This window comes from Esox lucius, chromosome 8 (assembly GCF_011004845.1).
Source record: "Esox lucius isolate fEsoLuc1 chromosome 8, fEsoLuc1.pri, whole genome shotgun sequence".
In the NCBI taxonomy this organism is placed as follows: domain Eukaryota; kingdom Metazoa; phylum Chordata; class Actinopteri; order Esociformes; family Esocidae; genus Esox; species Esox lucius.
This window is the reverse complement of record NC_047576.1, coordinates 8,952,877-8,972,861: the sequence shown is the minus strand read 5'-3', so window position 1 is coordinate 8,972,861 and position 19,985 is coordinate 8,952,877. Positions and strand designations below refer to the sequence as shown.

The window sequence follows — 19,985 nt, the reverse complement described above, 5'->3', positions numbered from 1 at the left end:
CTGTTTAACACCCATTCAGAGATGGGCGCTGAAATATTTATGACTTGGGTCAGTTATCCCCAACAAGAGCTTTGTGTTCTTTGAAATTAACTCTCTTCTAATTGTAATCCATATTTGTGTAATGTGACTCTTGTACTTTGGTGCACGTACTGGTTTTGATAAATGCTTAACTCATACGGCCTAGTACTATGCCTGAAATGCGTGTACCACTAAAGGTGTGGATATTAAGGTCCACACCCCACCTGGTGATCCTTATTCTGTTGGTATTTTTATTGTTAGAAGTGTCCTCAGCTTGAATGCCATTGTCATGAGGATCGCCTATGCCCAAATAAGGTAAATAACTGGTGATCACTAAACACTAGATGTCAATTCTGTAAAACGGATGTGACTCATTGGGGCGTGGTATTGAAGCCACCCTGCAGCCATTTGGGTTCTATATTCTGTTGTGTTTGCATCTGTTTAATATTAAGTTGTGGAAATTAATTTGTATGAAATCTCTGCCGTGTGTGCTTCTACCCATACTTTAATGTATGTGTAGGTAAGTAACGTTCTCCCTTAAAATTTTTATGATTGCTATGGTTACTCTGCTTCAAATATTCACCTAATTCTGTCCTTGAAACATTCATGTGAAATACATTATTTCCATAAAGACTGCTCCTATTTGGAGTGCCAGTATTGCTGACTGGTGGCTTCAATTCCTTTCACTGGGCAAAACACAAGAACAGCAATCCACTGCTTGTCAGATAATGTGACTCATTGGACATTGTGTTATACGGAAATAGTCTAAAGACCAGGATACAATTGGATAGCAGTGCTGTACATAGCTGAAATGGGTGTTATTCATTACTACAAACTAGATAACATTGTATATATTCTGTTAGCCCACATCCATCTACGATTAACATCTACAGTATATGTATGGGATTTTTAGAAGAACCAATCCTTGAGTTCTGTTGGGCAAATCTTGACTACAAACACATTCGATGCACATGAGTCACTATTAGTAAAACGCCACAGTATCCAAAGGTGTAATGGATTTCTTTAATGCAATACACAAAATAATGTATATCAACATTATAATGACCGAATAAAATTAAACTGTCGCATTAAATATCAACTCAAGAATTACAAAGCAGAAGACATTTGGCTGAGACAGAAAGACTGAAATAATGTGTGTTCATGACAGAGAACTACGACTGCTTCAGTACCTGATCAAAATCTGTGACAAATTTCAGAATAATGTGAACTGCAATAAATAATGTTACACTGGAACACTGGTATAAGCAAAACACTTCTGTAAGCGTCTTTAGTTTGGCCCAAGCTACAAAAAATGGCATAACAGTGCCTGCATCAACCAATTGGGTTTGTTTATATAGTGTGAGCTGCCATTGTACTTTAAAAGAGCAAACTGATTTCTCACAAACCGAGCAAAATAATATCATTATTTTGTAACTACTATTGGAGACTAGGAATTCTAGGTAAAGGTGTAGAAATATGGATCTTGTCATGAGTTGCGTAGTGGTGGAGCGGAAAGGAACAAGGTGCAGGCAAAGTGGCAGTCGATGTTGTATGTTTAATGTAAATGAACACTGAGCACGGAAACCAAAAGTAGAAACCAAAACGGAACACTCACCACATACATTGGGACCACTTGATTGGGACCTGGTGTGAGCGACAATTGGAGACAAGACAAATGAAGGAGTCCGGGATGAGTTAATGTGCAACGGGAATCCGGGAAGTGCAGGAGATGACGGAGCTGTCCATCATCGCACCGTCACAGATCTATTATTATGAGTAGATAACAGACAGTGAACAATTATTTAATCATATAGGCCCACAGTAAATTAACAAAAACAAATAAAATACAGTACATTTGTGTTAGTAGGTTTACATTATATTTAATGGTGTTAACACCTTGAAAATCGTAAGACATATGTAACCCCTACCTGCACCTGTCACCTGAAGACTAGTGCTAAATATCAAATAGGAAAATGAGGGTTGACTTTAATTCTAGATTCGATGAGGAGACTGCTGAGCTTCACCTCCCTTATTGTTGATTTAAAACTGTGATATCTACCCCAAATAATACACACAACAACAGACTAACTATTTTAAGGGAAGTATATTGAGCTCAGTAAATCATAAATCCTTCACAACGCAGTGTCTCAACAATTAAAGTATATACCGCACTATAATACTTCAGTATCTATATCATCAACTCAAATTTGGATTCACAATCCACAGTTATTAAGTAACTTTGTTGATCTTTATATTTTGGACCAAAATAAAATAAAAAGCCTCTGAGATCTCAGGCATGAAAAAAGAGATTGTCCCGAAAGTTCAAATGAATAAAATGAAATAAAAAATAAAAGAGTGAGGGAAAATATGAGTGCGCTCAAAGCCCACCACCCTCTTCCACAGTGAATGTCCAAGGTGAGTATTGCAATGGTAAAGATATGTGGACGTGGATGATCCCTTTTCCGAAGGTGAGTAGCAACCAGGATGGAGATGCAGATGGATGACAGCAGAAGATGGTGGAGGAACCAAGGACTGAGGACCCAATTGAAGGGTTCTAAAAAAAAAACAGCCTAGACAGCCAGGCAAGATAATTATTAATCTAATCCACATAAGGTCCTTTTAGATATACTTAAATAAATGTACTGCTCTACATTGCCCATTTTACTTCGTTTTACATTAATTCTTAATAAGCATCATAACTCACAGTATACATAACATGAATTCACATAAACATTTCAAAAAAGTGTTTCCTTAATATACAGTTTATACTGTAACCTATTTACTTAAATTTTACATCACCCAAAGAATTAAACACACTCATAAGTTTAGCTGCATGACATTTCTGCTGGCCTAACACTAGCTCAATACCTAATTAGCCTGCACCAAGCAGTTATCAAGCATTTCACACAAAGTAATAATTTGAATAACAACACAAGATTCATAAAGCACATAACACAGGCTTCAGACATTAAAGCTTATCCCGACTGGTTTTAGTGAGAGTATAGGCTCATCTTTACTTTTTAAACAGCGTGTAACACTTTGCTAGCGAGTTAGCATGCTAATGTAGCATGGCGATCACTACTCGCCGGGAAATCAATTGTTTATAACTCTAACCAGTTCTACGGAATCCTACTTGAAGTCGCAGCTCACCAATCCCAGCAGGGGCTAGCTCAATTTGCGGCATCGGCAGCTCGCAGTGGCATTTCCGGTGGCAGGTTGAGATACCACGGCATCTTCCCCGTGGCATTTCCGGTGGCAGGTTGAGTTAACAGCGGCATTTTTAGTGGCATGTTGAGATGCCACGGCATCTTCTCGTTAGCAGTGGCATTTATAGTGGCAGGTTGTGTTAACAGTGGCATTTTTAGTGGCATGTTGAGATGCCGGTGGCAGGTTTAGATGCCAACGATTTTTCCTGAGATGCCACGGCATCTTTCGCCGTTTATATGGTATTTCTGGTGGCAGCCTGAGATGCCACAAATTTACTAGACTGATTATGGGGTAGAACGGTGGCAAACAAGGGCTGTGTCCGAAATCACCCACTGCTCAACATATACAACCAAACCAGTAGCATGTCGTACTGTAGAGGAAAGAGCATATCCGACTGCAACTGCTGGTGTTTGTAGCATTTGCTAGTGAGATACCTTATAGTTTATAATTGTTAACATTATCCAATATTACACTTGGTAGCATTTCCATGACCCTATTTCTTCATTTTTTTCAACCTGTCTTTGATTATTTATAATATCTTATTTGTATTACAGTCTGTTATGTTGCAGTGCTAAGGAAATAAATTGGTGGTAGCCTATGTTTATTTTTTAATTTAAAATGCAATGACAAAATACTTTACTCACTCAAATAAAAGACTGCAGTTTAAAGAATGATTATACATTACTGGAACAATATTTTGGCTATAGGCTTACACTTGGCAAAGCACCTGCCAATGTTTGTGGCAATTGCCACTTGCCCCCTGTTGCAGCTGTCCCTTTCTGATTGTAAATTAAACAAGATTTTATAACAGTTGACCTATCCAAAATTATTCACTAAACACCCTCAACATTTATAGCTTACTATACTAGGTGATATTTATACGTATCTGTGCATCACAGGACTCTAATGTAAAACCATGTGCAAAGGTCTTGGTATGAATTACTAGGCTGTATTTAGGAACAAACTCTTTAATTTAACACACAAAAAATATTTAAACAATCACTGTTTTTCAAATCTTGTAAACAGTCTAAAAAAATTGAATCCACACATTGTTCATTGAAGTTGTCGTAGTCTTTTTTTTTTTCCAAAAACGAATGTAAAGAGTTCTGCTGGAGAATCCTGATCCAGTTCCCCATCCCAGGTGTCCATCTCCTGGATGGCCTCTTTTCTTTCTTCTCTGTCCATTGAAAGGACAGCAGGGAGTTTCAGTCTTCCACTGAATGTTGCCTGATTGCACCCGTCAGCTGCAGCCAGGCTATGTAGGATCAGAAGGTTTTCCTGCAGTAAAAAAAAAGTCTGTTATTGATAATTTATGTTTTTCCCAAGTGAAGAATTAAGACTTATAGAGCATTTACAGTACCTGAATGAAATCTTAAAATAAATTCTACCAACAAATGCTGTATTTATTAACACTGTGGGTTCCATCTAAAACCTTCCAAACTAAATGTCAGTATATATTCAAAATTGTCTTATTTGTACATGTAATTAAAAAACAGAATACATTTTAATGCAACTAATCTGTATCCAGAGCATCTTCAATACACATCAAACAAAACAAAAAAGCTTCCTGTCACAGTAAGCAATGCTGTATTGTATGGTCAAGCAACTGACAACACTTGTCTCTCTGACTGCAACACATACACACTTAAATATATTACAGAATGTCTATTTTGACAAGATAACTGTCCTGAGTTAAATACATTTTTGTGGGAAATGGTTTTGGGTAGGAGTTGACAAATGGTTTTACCTCTTCGGTGGTCTCGGTTTCATCAGCGGTGGTCTCTGTTTCATTTCTTGCAGCTCTGGGGAAAAAGGAAATCATCTGTAAATGTGATTTATGTAAAACATCACCTGCTAATATGCCACAGCAAGCCTAATGCATTAAGTGATGTTTCATATCGAATTGCACACCAACATCGGAAAGAACATCCTGTAGCCTACCCTTTCTTTTTCTTTGAAGGTGTGGTGGTTAGAAGCACAGATTCTGCCTGGTAACGACACATGTAACAAAAAATAAAATTATTTTTAATAATAAGCATGTCAGAAATTATCAGCTTCAAACCCATTAAAGTATTTCGTCTTGTATACTGTACATTTATGTACTCACTAAAATTAATAGTCATACTCAAGTACTTCAGTTTGGATTTTAACAACTATTAGCAGAAAGTCCATGATTCTATTTTTCTTGTTTGTGGTATGTATTCTGGAAATGATGTTCTCCAAATTATCCAAAATCGAGTGACACTTGTTGTATGGCATAACTTACTCAGTAATTAGTTTTCCTGTAAATGTAGTTGTATTATTTGTAAACATTACATATCCTCATTATTTTACCTCTGGCAAAATGACCTCTGTTATGAATAGCTGCTTCTCAACTACAGTTCCAGGTACTATCAGTATTTTTTCCAGTCTCTGGATAAACCTCGTCTGTCTGTGGTATTAAGTAAGTAAAAAGCATGAAAAAAATTTGACAGGGGATATTAAGAAGGGTTAACAAAGAAAATTGTAAAATGTTGCACAGTCAAGGCAACATTTTAATTATCCATTACTCCCGTTCCCCCTCCTCTGCCTGAAAAGTAATGTCAATCCTTCCCTGTATAACCAGCTTTCATCTGACTAAAAAGGTTTCCTTCCCAAAAATGACAGGATATTAGTTTCAAAATCAAAATAGTTAATGTGCTCGGTTACTATAGCTTTCTTCGTCATGTTGTCCTTATATAAGGTTCTTATAAATTTGGTCTTTCAAATACAAATAGTTAATATGCTAAACATTTTCATTGTGATATGGAATATATCTGTAAAGATCCGTGACTTCAATGTATGTTCCAGTCACATACTATTGTGATTGCGATTGAAGACCAGGAGTTGTGTCCACAAATAAGACCAAAAGACAACAGTCTACATACCTTCATGTCATTGAATAAAGTCACATGTTTGCTGTAATGTTTTCTGAGGAGAGGATCAAATCCTTTGTGTTTCCACAGATACATTTTGTTAGACAGAACATGCCCACTTAGCAGGTTTTTCTCCAGATCCTATAATAGTATAATATAAAAGTATTTTTAGAAGTTGATTCAGTTTTTACCAGCCATAACAGACTGTAATACAAATAAAATATTATAAATAATCAAAGAAACGTTGAAAAAAATGAAGAAATAGGGTCATGGAAATGCTACCAAGTGTAATATTGGCAAATGTTAACAATTATAAACTATAAGGTATCTCACTAGCAAATGCTACAAACACCAGCAGTTGCAGTTGGATATGCTCTTTCCTCTACAGTACGACATGCTACTGGTTTGGTTGTATATGTTGAGCAGTGGGTGATTTCGGACACAGCCCTTGTTTGCCACCGTTCTACCCCATAATCGGTCTAGTAAATTTGTGGCATCTCAGGCTGCCACCAGAAATACCATATAAACGGCGAAAGATGCCGTGGCATCTCAGGAAAAATCGTTGGCATCTCAACCTGCCACTAAAAATGCCACTACTAACTCAACATGCCACTAAAAATGCCACTGCGAACTCAACATGCCACTATAAATGCCACTAAAAATGCCGCTGTTAACTCAACCTGCCACCGGAAATGCCACTGCTAACGGGGAAGATGCCGTGGCATCTCAACCTGCCACCGGAAATGCCACTGCAAGCTGCCGATGCCGCAAATTGAGCTAGCTGTCACTCCACCAATCGCCTCTCCTACATCCGTGTTGAACTTATTTGTCAGTTTTCTGACTTCTGACCTACTTTTCTCATCTACACAGATCACTCATCAGTCGAGGGGAATGCGCAGAGATTGGTACCCAGATAAGATGAACACTACTATCGGTTTTTGCACGCTGGAAAAAACACCTAACAACTGCCTGTTAAATTAAAGGTACAGTAACACATATACAAGTTATAATTTAACTTAATCTTAGGATAAACTACTTTTGGTGCTTTCTTCTCATGGAAAATAATAATACATTTATAATTTTAAAATATGGAGACATTTAGAACAAAAACACAATATGCAGCTAAATTCTTAGAACAAATTAGAAATAACCTGGGGTTTAACTAACCACGGTTACACATACAAGGACATTGAGCATTGATTCTCTAGAGTGAACATTCTATCTGGGAAGTGTTTTGCATTAATGAAAATTATTATCCAATCCCAGGCTAAAAACAGAATCACTTTCTGATCTGCCCTTTCTTTGAGCATTTACCACACCTCGGCCATTTGTACAAGTATTCTGTATTTAAAGTTCACACTCAGCAAATGTATTTTAAATTGTATGTTTAGAGAATCCATTGATCATTTGGTGTGTTTAAATTCAGCTGTCACTTGGTATCAGTCAATTCAGATGCAGAAAAATACAATTAAGCAATTTGATTTATCATATTCGTGTTAAATAATTCTGTTAAGGAATTATCACAGTACAACAGCATCATTGCAACAAGGAGTTCAAATCCGGGTAGCAGCATATACGGAAAATGACCAGGAGTCTCACACTGGGTGACGTAAACTGGCTCAGCAACATGTGGTGAGTAGAATGAATGTCGGACAGCATTGTTTAGTGAAATTACCACAAAGCTCTTCATTGAGGTATAAGCTGGTTGCTGATTATGTTTTTTTTTCTGGTGAACTTAGTGCGCTAGGATTCAAAGGAAAATAAAGCAACATTACTGGGCAGAAAGAAAATTCATAGTCAATGCGTAGACACTTCCCTTTTTGCCAGACCGCTCCAAATCTGTCAGATTGTTAGGACATCTCTTGTGCACAGCCCTCTTCAGATCACCCCACAGATGTTCAATTGGATTCAGGTCTGGGCTCTGGCTGTGCCAATCCAAAATGTTAATCTTCTTCTGGTGAGGCCATGCATTTGTGGATTTGGATGTGTGCTTTTGGTCATTGTCGTGCTGAAAGTTGAACTTCATCTTCAGCTTTGTAACGGACACCTGAAGTTTTTGTGCCAAAATTGCCTGGTATTTGGAACTGTTCATAATTCCCTCCACCCTGACTAAGGCCCTGGTTCCAGCTGAAGAAAAACAGCCCCAAAGCATGATGCTGCCACCACCATGCTTCACTGTGGGTATGGTGTTCTTTGGGTGATGTGCAGTGTTGTTTTAGGACCAAACATACCTTTTGGAATTATGGCCAAAAAGTTCAACCTTGGTTTCATCAGACCATAACACATTTTCCCACATGCTTTTGGGGGATTTGATGTTTGTTTTTGCAAACTTCAGCTGGGCTTGGATGTTTTGTTTGTAAGAAAAGGCTTCCATCTTGTCACCCTAACCCATAGCCAATTCATATGAAAAATGTGGGAGATTGTTGTCAAATGTAGCACACAGCCAGTACTTGGTAGAAATTCCTGCAGTTCCTTTAATGTTGCTGTATGCCTCTTGGAAGCCTCCCTGACCAGTTAGCTTCTCATCTTTTCATCAATTTTGGAGGGATGTCCAGTTCTTGGTAATGTCTCTGTTGTGCCATATTTTTTCTCCACTTGATGATGACTGTCTTCACTGTGTTCCGTGGTATATTTAATGCTTTGGAAATTATTTTGTACCCTTCTCCTGACTGATATCTTTCAACAATGATATCCCTCCCTCCATGGCTTTTGCTCTGAGATGCAACTAAGAAAATGTCAGGAAAATTCTACTAGAACAGCTGAACTTTATTTGTGATTAATCAGAGTCACTTTAAATTATGGCAGATGTGTAATTACTTCTATTTAACATGAGTTTGAATGGGACTGGTTAATTCTGAACACAGCCACATCCCCAGTTATTAGAGGGTGTGCAAACTTATGCAACCAGGTTATTGTAAGGTTTTTATTTTTCATTTTCCCTCTCGAAAATGTCAGTTTGTTTTTCAATTGAATTGTTCACATTATAGGTCACATTAAAAGTTCTGACATGATTTATGCATTTTAACAAGGGTGTGTAGATTTTTATATCCACTAGAGGTTATAATGGTGAGTAAAGTCCACACGGTAAGTTGGAAGTTGGACTTTCAGAACACGCAGCGCTAAATGAAACCATCTCCACTGTGTGAAACATTCTGTGAAAGACATTTGGGTCTGAGAAAATATCCTGGTCTACAGCCCAGGGCTGGTGACTTTGCTGTTGTTTAGCAGCCAGTAATGCAACAGAAATTCAACAACATTAAGCAAAATTCCACAATTTGTTTCTCTTTTCTATTACAGTAATATTTGACCAACAACAAGGGATTCAATGGATTCCGCAATTCCTATGAGAAAATGGACAAAGGAGGAAGTTCATAACTGGTTGACGACACAGGTTAACATTAATCAAATATATGCAGACAAGCTGCTTGAAGAGGAAGTGTCTGGTGAATACCTGGAAGATTTCCAAAAGGATGATCTTTTGGATCTGAAAATAAAACATGGCCCTGCGGTTAAAATTATATCCATGGTAGAGAACCTAAGGAGTGGATCTCAGCCTAAATCAGTGTTTCCCACATACATCAATAAATGGACAAAAGAACAAGTTCGTCAGTGGTTAAAGCAAGTAAATGCAAACCACAAAGCTGCAGAGCTACTTTTGGAAGAAGAAGTATCAGGCGATTGCCTATTTTTCTTTAAAAAGGAGGATCTTGTAAATCTAAAGATAAAACATGGTGCTTCTGTAAATATAATTACCTTGTTGAAAAACCTGAACAATCAACCAGAGCCTGTCTTACATCCTGCTTCCAGTATCAAGGTTGACCAAGGACAACCACCTTTGAAACAACATCTCTGTCCACCTCAGACTGTATCAAAAACAAGTCAGCCAAACAAATGGGAATTAACTGGCACAGCAGTTCCACCTAAAATTGAAGAACCAACACAACATCCATCGGCCCTGGGGGATAACATTTTACCGTCCAAGGTAGGGATTGTGAATGGAATCTCGCATTTTATAATTATTTGTTGTTAAACATACAAACCCAGGCACACAAATTCTACTTCGTGATGACGTCCTCAGTTGTTACATCATTTATTACGTCACACATATACATAACTAAAATTGCTTCTCTGCCCCATGTAATCACATAAAAACCACTCTCTCCCTTTCCTCTGTGACATAAAATTCTAAGTGACTTGTCATGCATTGTATGTTACGGGAATAGATTTCATTGTACATCCATAATCATACTTACTACAATAAATAATGATCAGTCTTGATGACCTTCAGGAAACCTACAGTGACTTTGGAAAATATTCAGACCCCTTCATGTTTTTTTACCATCAGTCTATACACAGTGCTCCGTAATTAAAAATTTAAAACTTGGTTTTAGGAATGTTAAATAAAAAACGACATATCCCATGTACATAAGTATTCAGAGCCGTTGCCATGACACTACAGATTGAGCTCAGATGCATCTTGTCCTAAAATTATCCTTGAAATGTCTAGAACTTCAGTGAAATCCAGCTGAGGCAAATTCAATTGATTGAACGTGATTTAGAAAGGCACTGATACCCTGGGCCCCATTGATAGGAATCACGCATTCCCCCAACCCTAATAGACACGGCTGTCTCCCTTTGGAATCGATGGGGCGTTGTGTGCTTCCAGGACTGTGTGCTTCCATGATGAAGGAGTCTGTTTTAGTTTCAGTTGGTGGCAGTTGGGAGATGAGCTTACTCAGGTGTGGTGGGATAAGGCAGCAGCAGGGCTATTCAAATCTGGTCCTGGAGGGCTGAAACACTTCTGGTTTTTGGTTCTACCTGCTAGTTGATTGCCTTCACCTGGCATCACAGGTCTGAATCAGTCCCATATTAATAGTAGAGGATAAAGCCATAAATGTTTTGGACCGGAATTGAATAGCCCTGCGCTACAGCATGTGCTTGCCTGAGTCTTATTAAATTTAATGTTGTACGTAGAGTTCACTTTTCCAAGGCTGAGATATATCCCAATGTGAATGATGGGTGTGATAGATGTTATGCTGCCCCCTGTGCCCTCACCCAAATGTTCACTCAATGTTGTGCCCTAGAGGGGATGACTGTGTTGAATGATGAGCTGAAGTCTATGAATAGCATTCTCACATTGGTGTTGGTTTTGTCCAGGTGGGTCAGAGCAGAGTGTAAAGCTGTGGAGATGGCATCCTCTTTAGACTTGTTCGACCGGTAGGCAAACTGGTAGGGATCCAGAGTTGGGGTGAGGCAGTACTTAAGGTGGGCCCAAACTAGTCTTTCAAAGCACTTCATGATTGTGGGGGTAAGTGAAACATGTTGGAAGTAATTGCAGACTGTTTCGGCACTGGCACAATGGTTGCAGTCTTGAAGGATGTTGGAAAAACTGCCTGGGCCGATGACAGATTGAAACTGCAGAGGGTTCCTGATTAGTTGGTTTCTATAACAATGTATTTCTCAAAACAAATCTGTTTTGGGGGGTACAGGAGGAAAAGCTGAAATGTGAACACTAGCCATGTTATTACCTCTACTGTACCTATCATCGTCACAATGTACCTGTCATCGTCTGTTCAATAAAATGTTTTAAAAAGAAAGGCATATAAGGTCCCACACTTCATAGTGCAGGTCTGACCAACAACAAAGCGATTAAGTCCAATGAGCTCTCTAGAAACCTCACAAATAGGATTGGTTTGACCCATTGATCTGTGGAAAGTAATAAAAAATGCTAAAGCATGACATTTTCCCGGAGCACAGTTGGTTCCATCATTGTGAATGGGAAGGAGTTTGGAACCAAGACTCTTCCTTGGGCTGACCATCTGGCCAAACTAAGTTACCCGGCAAGAAGTGCCAGGTAACTTGGTCGGGGAGGTGACCAAGAGCCCAGTGGCCACTGTAATAAAGCAATAGAGTTTCTCTGCAGAGATTGTAGAACCTGCCGGAAGGACAAATATCTCTGGAACTCACCATCAATCAGGCCTTTATGGCAGAGTGGCTAGATGGAACCCACTCCTGAGTGAAAGGCATATGACATGCCAACAGAAGGACTCTAAAAGCATGACAAAAAAGATTCTCTAGACTGATGCAACCAAAATCAAACTATTAGGCCCCAAAATTCAGTCTATAACATAACACAACTAAATGTAGAGAAAGTGAAGGGGTCTGAATATTTTTACGAAGGCACTACATATGACAATCTTGTGAAGTTACTTGTATGGACAATTCTTGGAATTTTCTCCACAGAGTCAATGGAGTCTTAGCAATTGCCTTTTAGGCCTAAAAGAATCATTACAAATGTACCCCCTTTAATTTCAACAGATCTTAAGCATGCCGAGTTCACTCACCTTACTCCAGAACACACTTGACGACTTACAGCAGAAAGAGTTCAAAAGATTTAAATCTTGTCTAAAAGACTCAAAAGTGAAGACATATAAACCAATTGCACAAAGTCACTTGGAAGACCACAAGTGCCGTACAGATATTGCAGACTTGATGATAAAGCACTATGGGAAGGAAGATGCATTAAATGTCACACTTGAGATTCTAGGTAGACTCCAAGAAAATGCACTGGCCAGCCGCCTCAGAAGTGATATGGGTAAGAATGATTTAAATATAATTCAAATTGATCTCATAATCTTGATCAAAACAAATTGAAATTGGATCTTAATTTGATCCAGTGTGTTTAGGTTGAAACCTCATTATGTTTCTCAGAAATATGTCCACCATTAATGTTTTTTAAGATGATCAAAATAAATAGTAATTATTTCTTTAGGTCTACAAACAATGACACGAAAGGATGCCAAAAAGGATTTGTGGATAGAGACCAATCAGGGGAATAAATTGAAGAACTTGTTAACTTGTGGAGGAAATAATTTGGAGTATTATGATCGATTTGTTGTTGTTATGAACAAGAGTTCTATTGAACAGCTAGAATATCTCCAGTTTTTGAGCAAACTGAATTTGTTCTGTGTACTAGACTTTGATCCTAACTCTGCAGTTGAAGGTGTATGTAGATCATACAGCAAATCAAGAGTGGCAAATCTCCATGCCCCAGCCAATTTCCATGGTGACCAAGATGTTGTAATAAAAAATCTCAACCTGTATAAGCAGACCAGCTGGGTATTCTGCAACGGGCGGCATGACCTTGACAATGAATCTGGAAGACAGCTGGAATACAAAGACTGGTTCAGAGAAAAACGCAGAGAAATAGAGCAGATGGTTTCATTCATTTGCAATCCTGAGGTTCTTCCAAATGGAAGAGCTCTTGTTATATTTCTTCTTCTCTCACCTGTAACTAATAGAGATCCTGTCTTTGATACCTTCCTGGCATTCTACTCACATGTTGAAGATATTGTGAGTATTTGTGAATCTAGGACCACATTTGAAAAATGGAAAGACATGATAAAGGAGAAATGTGAGTCTGACATTACCAGACAATCAATATTTGAGTTAACGCTGAGTGAAGTCAATGGTACTATAATGGCACTTGGACCACACAATCAGTTATCTGGAAGACTCCTTCCATCTTCTGATTGCAGTATTGTTGTTCTCCAACAAAAGGATGAAGATCGTATGACAGCTCTAGATATTTTGAGTCAGAATCAATGTGAGAAAGTCTATGATGAACATAGCACTGAGTTTCAGGCCTTCAAAATCAAAGTTGAAGAGGAATTCTACAGAGGTGGTAAAGTCATCTGGTGGAACTTTTACTTTTGTGAAAAACCCAAAGCGAAGCCTTTCATTCGAAGGGAAAAATATGACAATCTAAAACAAACTATAATTAAATCTCCAGATTCTAAATCCACATGTACTTTGCTGAATTTGTTTCACCACCCAGGTTGCGGGGCCACAACATTAGCCATGCATGTGATGTGGGATTTACGCAGAGATTTCAGATGTGCTGTGTTGAAGGACCATACATTACCAGAATCTGTAGTGGCTGTTCAAGTGAAACACCTAATGAGACTTGGGAGCAAGAAATGTACACCAGTTCTACTGTTAGTAGATGACTCAAAGGAAGAGAGCACACAAACTCTCCAACACTGCATCCGACAAGCTATGGATGAAGAAAATACAAGCAGAACAGTGGAAGATTCATCAAACTCAAAAGTCCTTATTATGAGTTGTGTCCGTTGCCATAATCCCGAGGACCAGTACAAACACTGCCCAACAAACAAACAGTACATCACTGCAAAATTGACACAAAATGAGCAAGATGATTTTGAGGAAAAACTAGTGGAACTTAAAGAAAATCATGAAAAACCTGAAAACTTCTACAGTTTCATGATTATGAAGAGTAACTTTGACCAGAAATACATAGCTGATGTTGTGGGCAACACTCTGAAGGACTTTGACATGAGAACAAAGAAAGCTCAACTCCTTGCATTCTTAGCATTGTTGAATTCATATGATGCTGAATCAGACATCTCTATGTCTCTCTGTGAGGATTTTTTAGGTCTGAAAGGTCTGAGAAAAACTTTCTGGGAACAAGTACTTGTACTTGACAAAATGGAGCCATACTCAAATTTGCTACGAAAAGTGAATATTGAAGAACGTGGAGGATACAAAGGAATTCGAATCCTTCATCATGATATAGCCTCTGCTTGTCTTGAAGAGTTGGACAGAAATTACAAAATTAAGCGGAGTGGAATTACTTTGGACATGCTGCACTGTGATTTATTGTTTAAGACCAGTGCAGTAAAAGATGCCCTCATGCAATCTATTCATCGCATGCTGGTTGAAAGGCAGCGCAAAAAAGTGGGACTGACATATTTCTCTCCATTGATAGAAATAATTCACAGCCAAGAGGGAGGACAAACAATTACAGATATCTTTGTGAAAGCCTCTTCTCGGTTTGTTAAAAGGGCATCTATTCCTCAAGCTCTTTCAAGGTATCTTTACCTCTATGAGCAAGATTTTCCCCAGGCATTGCAATGGGCAGAAAAGGCCAAGAGAGTAACAGAAAACTCCTACACAGCTGATACAGTTGGACAGGTTCACAAAAGTAATCTTAAACATAATATTGAAAAACAAAAGGCTCCACCCAGGCCAGACGACTTTGAGACTAACCTCAAAATAGCACAAAATGCCATCAAGGCTTTTCAGAAGGCTCAAAACCTGGCCATGAACAATGAAACAGAAGATGAAACTGATGAAAATCTCACAAAAACACCCTGTAACACCTCTGGTTATATAGGAGAGATGGAAACTACACTGACTGTCTTTGAAATGATAGGCAAACTGCCATTTTTTGAAGTTACTGATCCAGTTAAAAAGATGTACATGCAGAGCTTTCTAAAAGGAACAATACCCATCACACATGTGCCTAAAGAAGAAAATGACATCCACAGTAAATATGTTGAAGTTATTGAAGAACATTCAACATTTCTCCTTGCTTTGAAACCTCAAGTCAAGAAAGTCTTTGAATTTTTCAATGGTTATTTCACATACGTAAAAGGAAACAATACAGAAAAGGAGGAAGCACTGAATCAGAGGAAAATCTCACAGCATTTCACCAGGTACGTATCACTTGTTTGCTCTTTACCAGAGGAAATATCAAAAGAACGAGCAAGCAAACCTGAACTCAAGTTAAACATGGATATTGAAAACCACAGGAAATTTCTTGAGGAAAGTAATGCAGACACTTTCGCAGGGATCCTTGCTAAGTTGCATCTAGGAACTCTTGAAAAAATTGGCAACACGGCAGAGGAGATGAACAAAATCACAGAGTCCTACACATTCTTGCACAATAATTCTGTCCAAATTAGAAAAGAAGAAACCAATTTCATTTTGGCAAGTATAATTCTCCACACACTATATCCAAAATCTAAACACGTAAAGAAGCTTGAGGAGCTCAGCGATATTCTCATGAAAACCTTGCAAGACATCGGGGTTCAAAGTCCGTTCCCAGAACCATACTACCTTGCAATGCTGTTGCTTTGGCCAAGGTCAAATACAGAGGACACCGATATAAAGACGTATGTGAACTCACTTCGAAAAGCATGCCGCAAGGGACTGCCCTATTTGTTCAGGAGGAGCAGCACCATCACTCACTTCTATTTGGGTCCAAAGAAAGGATTACAAAGACTTGTAACTAAACCCAAACTTGATGAGTGTTTTGCCGGCTTACAACGGTCTGACTTAGCCCAACTTTGGCGGAGTGGAAACATATTTAAGGAGAAGGAAATTATTGACCGTCTCTATAGGGTCAATGGAACAGTAGAGCAATCAGAACTATATGCAAAGTATGGCCAACTTAAAATCCCAGTGCGTCCAGCCTATATAGGAGCAATAAGAAGTGGTTACAGTGCAGAAAACGTGTCCTTCTTCTTAGGATTTGCCATAGATGGACCACTTGCATACAATATCAGGTATGAAAATGAACCAGTTTCACCAGTGAACTGCTGAAACATTCAATAGGCAATGAGACACCCCCCCATAATTTAGGACACTGGGGGAAGTAAGGATGAACCGATCTAATAAATGTGACACTTTAATGAATTATTGAACTCTTAGCTTCCTGACTTCCATGCTTCCATGGGACAACCAAATTGTAAATAGTTTCATCCAAAAATACTGACCTTAGAGAATGGCACAACTGTTGGACCTGGATGGACTAATCAGTGGTCTGTAACTGTAACTTCACAGGAAGAAGTCCTAGAACAGTTACCAAAAGGTCACATGGAGATGTGCAGAGAACACATGCAAAAGAAGACAATATGTTAGGGTAGTGATTGTTAACCAGACACCAGATGGAAACAAAACTGACATGAAAATTGAATACAGAGAACAAACCAACTCAAATGAAGGAACCACTTGTCACAACACATTTTTTCTGCATAGAAGATTGTACCTGACCTGTGTGAGCTTAAGGGCAAGAAATACCTTGAAGTGGTGAGCTGACACACCGTAACTGAATAACTGTGTCTAATCAAGACACTTCCGTCAAGACACTTAAACTGATACATAGACAACAAGGAAGATGGATGTTTTACTCTTAATCATGGGTAAAATTTGTTAGAGGCTGTGGATTGTTTAATTGTTTTCCTATCATTATGGATGTTTACATAATTTTTTGAGAGAAACCAGGAATGTAAATGCTGTAATGAAAACCAGAAATTCTGGAAAATGAATGTCATGTGTAGTAAGTCATTCTGAAAATAGAAAATAAGGAAGTACTGTGTGCCAAGTTAAACAAATATGACATGTTTTCTTTATGCTGCAAGCAAGACTGTATATACTGAACACTGCAGTTCATTAAAAATATCTCCATTGACCAAATCTTGTATATGTTATAAAACTTACTTATTTTTAATGGTAATTAATTATAAATGACTGAACAACTGTGCAATTATTGCATATATAATGAGCATATTTTATTAAGACACTGATACTTATAACATGACTGTGATCATATCACAGTCAACAAGTCCAGTTATACAGGTAAAGATATTCTGTATTTACAAAAGCAATAATGGGACTAACTTCTTTATTCAGACTGTTTGATTTTTATGTGATTTTTTGTTTACTCTTACAATGACAATGAAATAGATGACTATCTGGGTTTTATCTGAGTGACTATCTGGGTTAGAGTCTCTTGTAGTTGAAGAAACATCCAAAGAGATGATAGAAATTAGGGGATAAATGATTATATCATGCAAGATACCAGGAATGTTATATGCTACAATGAAGATGGACTGTCAAGACAATTGGAGTACTCCGGATTTCCAGAATACAGGAAAATATGTGTGATTTTTGTGAATTTAGGTGTAAAAATCGGTGTGACTTTTGTGAATTTAGGTGTGAATATTGGTGTGACTTTTTGAGTACTGTAGCATTGTGTACATTGATGGGTTGTGCAAGCTATGTGACAAAAATAAAAAATGACTTACAGCAATTTGTTAAACACAGACTGTATATACTGAACACAGTAGTTAATTAAAAAATATCTCCATTGCCAGATATTGACGTGTTGTAAAATGTTAGTAATTTGTAAGGTAATGGTAATGTATGATAATGATAAATTACGGATGACAACTGTTTATAACATACCCTGATGAAGACAGCGTGTCTGTCGAAATGTTGGTCTTATTAATTTTTTTTTAATATGCATTTGAGTTTAGTGTGCAGCTTTTTCATTCATTTTGTTTCCAACTGTATATAACTAACATATTGTATTGATAGGGCAATACATTCAACATATACAGAAAAAGATTTTACAGCATAATTATTAACATTAATAAAGTTACATATTTTTCCATTCAAGATGCTGTTATTGAACTGCATGTTCAGTAAAAAATGAATATGGACCATAATAAATTTGAAGGTTGTAACTAATGTTATTCCAAAAAATAAATGTTACATGTACAATTATACACTCAGTGGCCAGTTTATTATGCACCAATAATTTTTATGAAGTGGGAAGCGCTCCGGATTGTTATCTTGGTTTCAGTGGGATTTCACTGCTACAAAAAACAAAAGTAAAATAAAAACACATTCTGATAGATCTTCAATAGCTCATGAGAAGTATTCAGATGGTACAGCATGTTTACTATTTCACGATGACATGTTTTTTTTTTTTAGAGGATATACATATATAAAGGATTACCCTCCATCCTAAGGACGACGTCGCTGATGATGCAAAAACGTAGCTACTATTGTATAACTCTCTGAACTAAAGACTGGTTGCATGAAAACAATGAAAATAGGCAGCTAATTCTGGGAAAGGTAAAACTGGCTGCGTTTGCACCGACAGTCTAATTCAGATATTTTTATTTTCATTGATTGGTCTTTTATATATGTAGAAGATATGAAGTTAATACGGAACAATGTGTCTATGAGTCTGGTTGATTATTCAAACCAGCGAAGTAGAAAATGAAGCCACTATGAATATAGTTTTTTTTCTTCTTACAACATCCTTATCATAGGTGGAATCATATTTGCTGTAATTGTAAAGATACCTTAACATGAAAGAAGTAAAATTGGTTTTATATTCACACATTCAACAGACATTCACCAATAGCCATTTACAGCTTTGAAAATCAATAACTTATTGATTTACATATACACATCAAAAAATGTCTTATGTATTCTATAAATGCCTGGCACACTTTTACAACATTTGATTTCAATAGAAAATCTACTTAGGATTTAGTAGCTTTCTAAATCACCAGTGTCTCATTCTTGACTGTAACCAAAACATTTAAAACTATTTTTAGTGGCACCTCAGTCTTCAAATAAATATATTCCAGTTGTATGTTATCGAACAATTTTTATCCTGAAACAAAATACAATTACATTTAATTTCAGTCTCTGCAAATTATCTTGGAAAAAAATAGTCAAAGCAAATACACTTTTGTTTACTATATCTATGCTTGAACCGCTTGAACCTAGTGTTATATCTTGACACAAGATATTGAATGAAATCCCAAGGACTCTGAGATAAAGTTGCAACGTTAGTTAACTATTCTTCCTCCAATAGTACACTCATCGTAATGAGGTCATACCCATACGTGACACCTAACGACGAACCGTGTCAAACATAGACTAAAAAAATCTAACCAGGATGTCCCCAAATTGACCAATGGTGAACATCAGTAGGCGTAACTTAATATTCAGGAACCCCCGTTTTAATTGACCAATAGCAAAGATCAGTGGCAATAACTTAATATTCAGTGGGAGTAACTTAATATTCAATATCTTAATATTCAGGAACTCAGGAACTTGCGGTCTGCAGATAAACCTTTTTGGAATCTTATGATTCTAAACCATAGCTGTTCTATTATCTATGTTCTTAGGGGTCTCAAACTCAATTTACCTGGGGGCCGCTGGAGGCAGAGTTTGAGTGAGGCTGGGCCGCATCAGGTT

General features: G+C 37.6%; 1 protein-coding gene across 1 annotated transcript; it reads left to right on the top strand.

Annotated features, from left to right (window-relative positions):
* The first annotated feature begins 53 nt into the window (after positions 1–53).
* Positions 54–18,493, top strand: LOC106024425 (sterile alpha motif domain-containing protein 9). The gene is made up of 6 exons (XM_034293626.1): positions 54–538; positions 6,990–7,102; positions 7,634–7,751; positions 9,417–10,101; positions 12,438–12,714; positions 12,892–18,493. Exons 4-6 carry the CDS (start codon positions 9,445–9,447, stop codon positions 16,524–16,526), a joined length of 4,569 nt encoding a protein of 1,522 aa, XP_034149517.1. The 5' UTR covers positions 54–538; positions 6,990–7,102; positions 7,634–7,751; positions 9,417–9,444; the 3' UTR covers positions 16,527–18,493.
* Positions 18,494–19,985: the final 1,492 nt, after the last annotated feature.

Bases quoted from the DNA above. Each gene is read 5' to 3' on its own strand.
- LOC106024425 (XM_034293626.1), top strand. From the start codon at position 9,445: ATGGATTCCGCAATTCCTATGAGAAAATGGACAAAGGAGGAAGTTCAT. The intron at 10,102-12,437 runs GTAGGGATTGTG...TAATTTCAACAG, and splicing joins ATAACATTTTACCGTCCAAG to ATCTTAAGCATGCCGAGTTC. The intron at 12,715-12,891 runs GTAAGAATGATT...TTATTTCTTTAG, and splicing joins CCGCCTCAGAAGTGATATGG to GTCTACAAACAATGACACGA.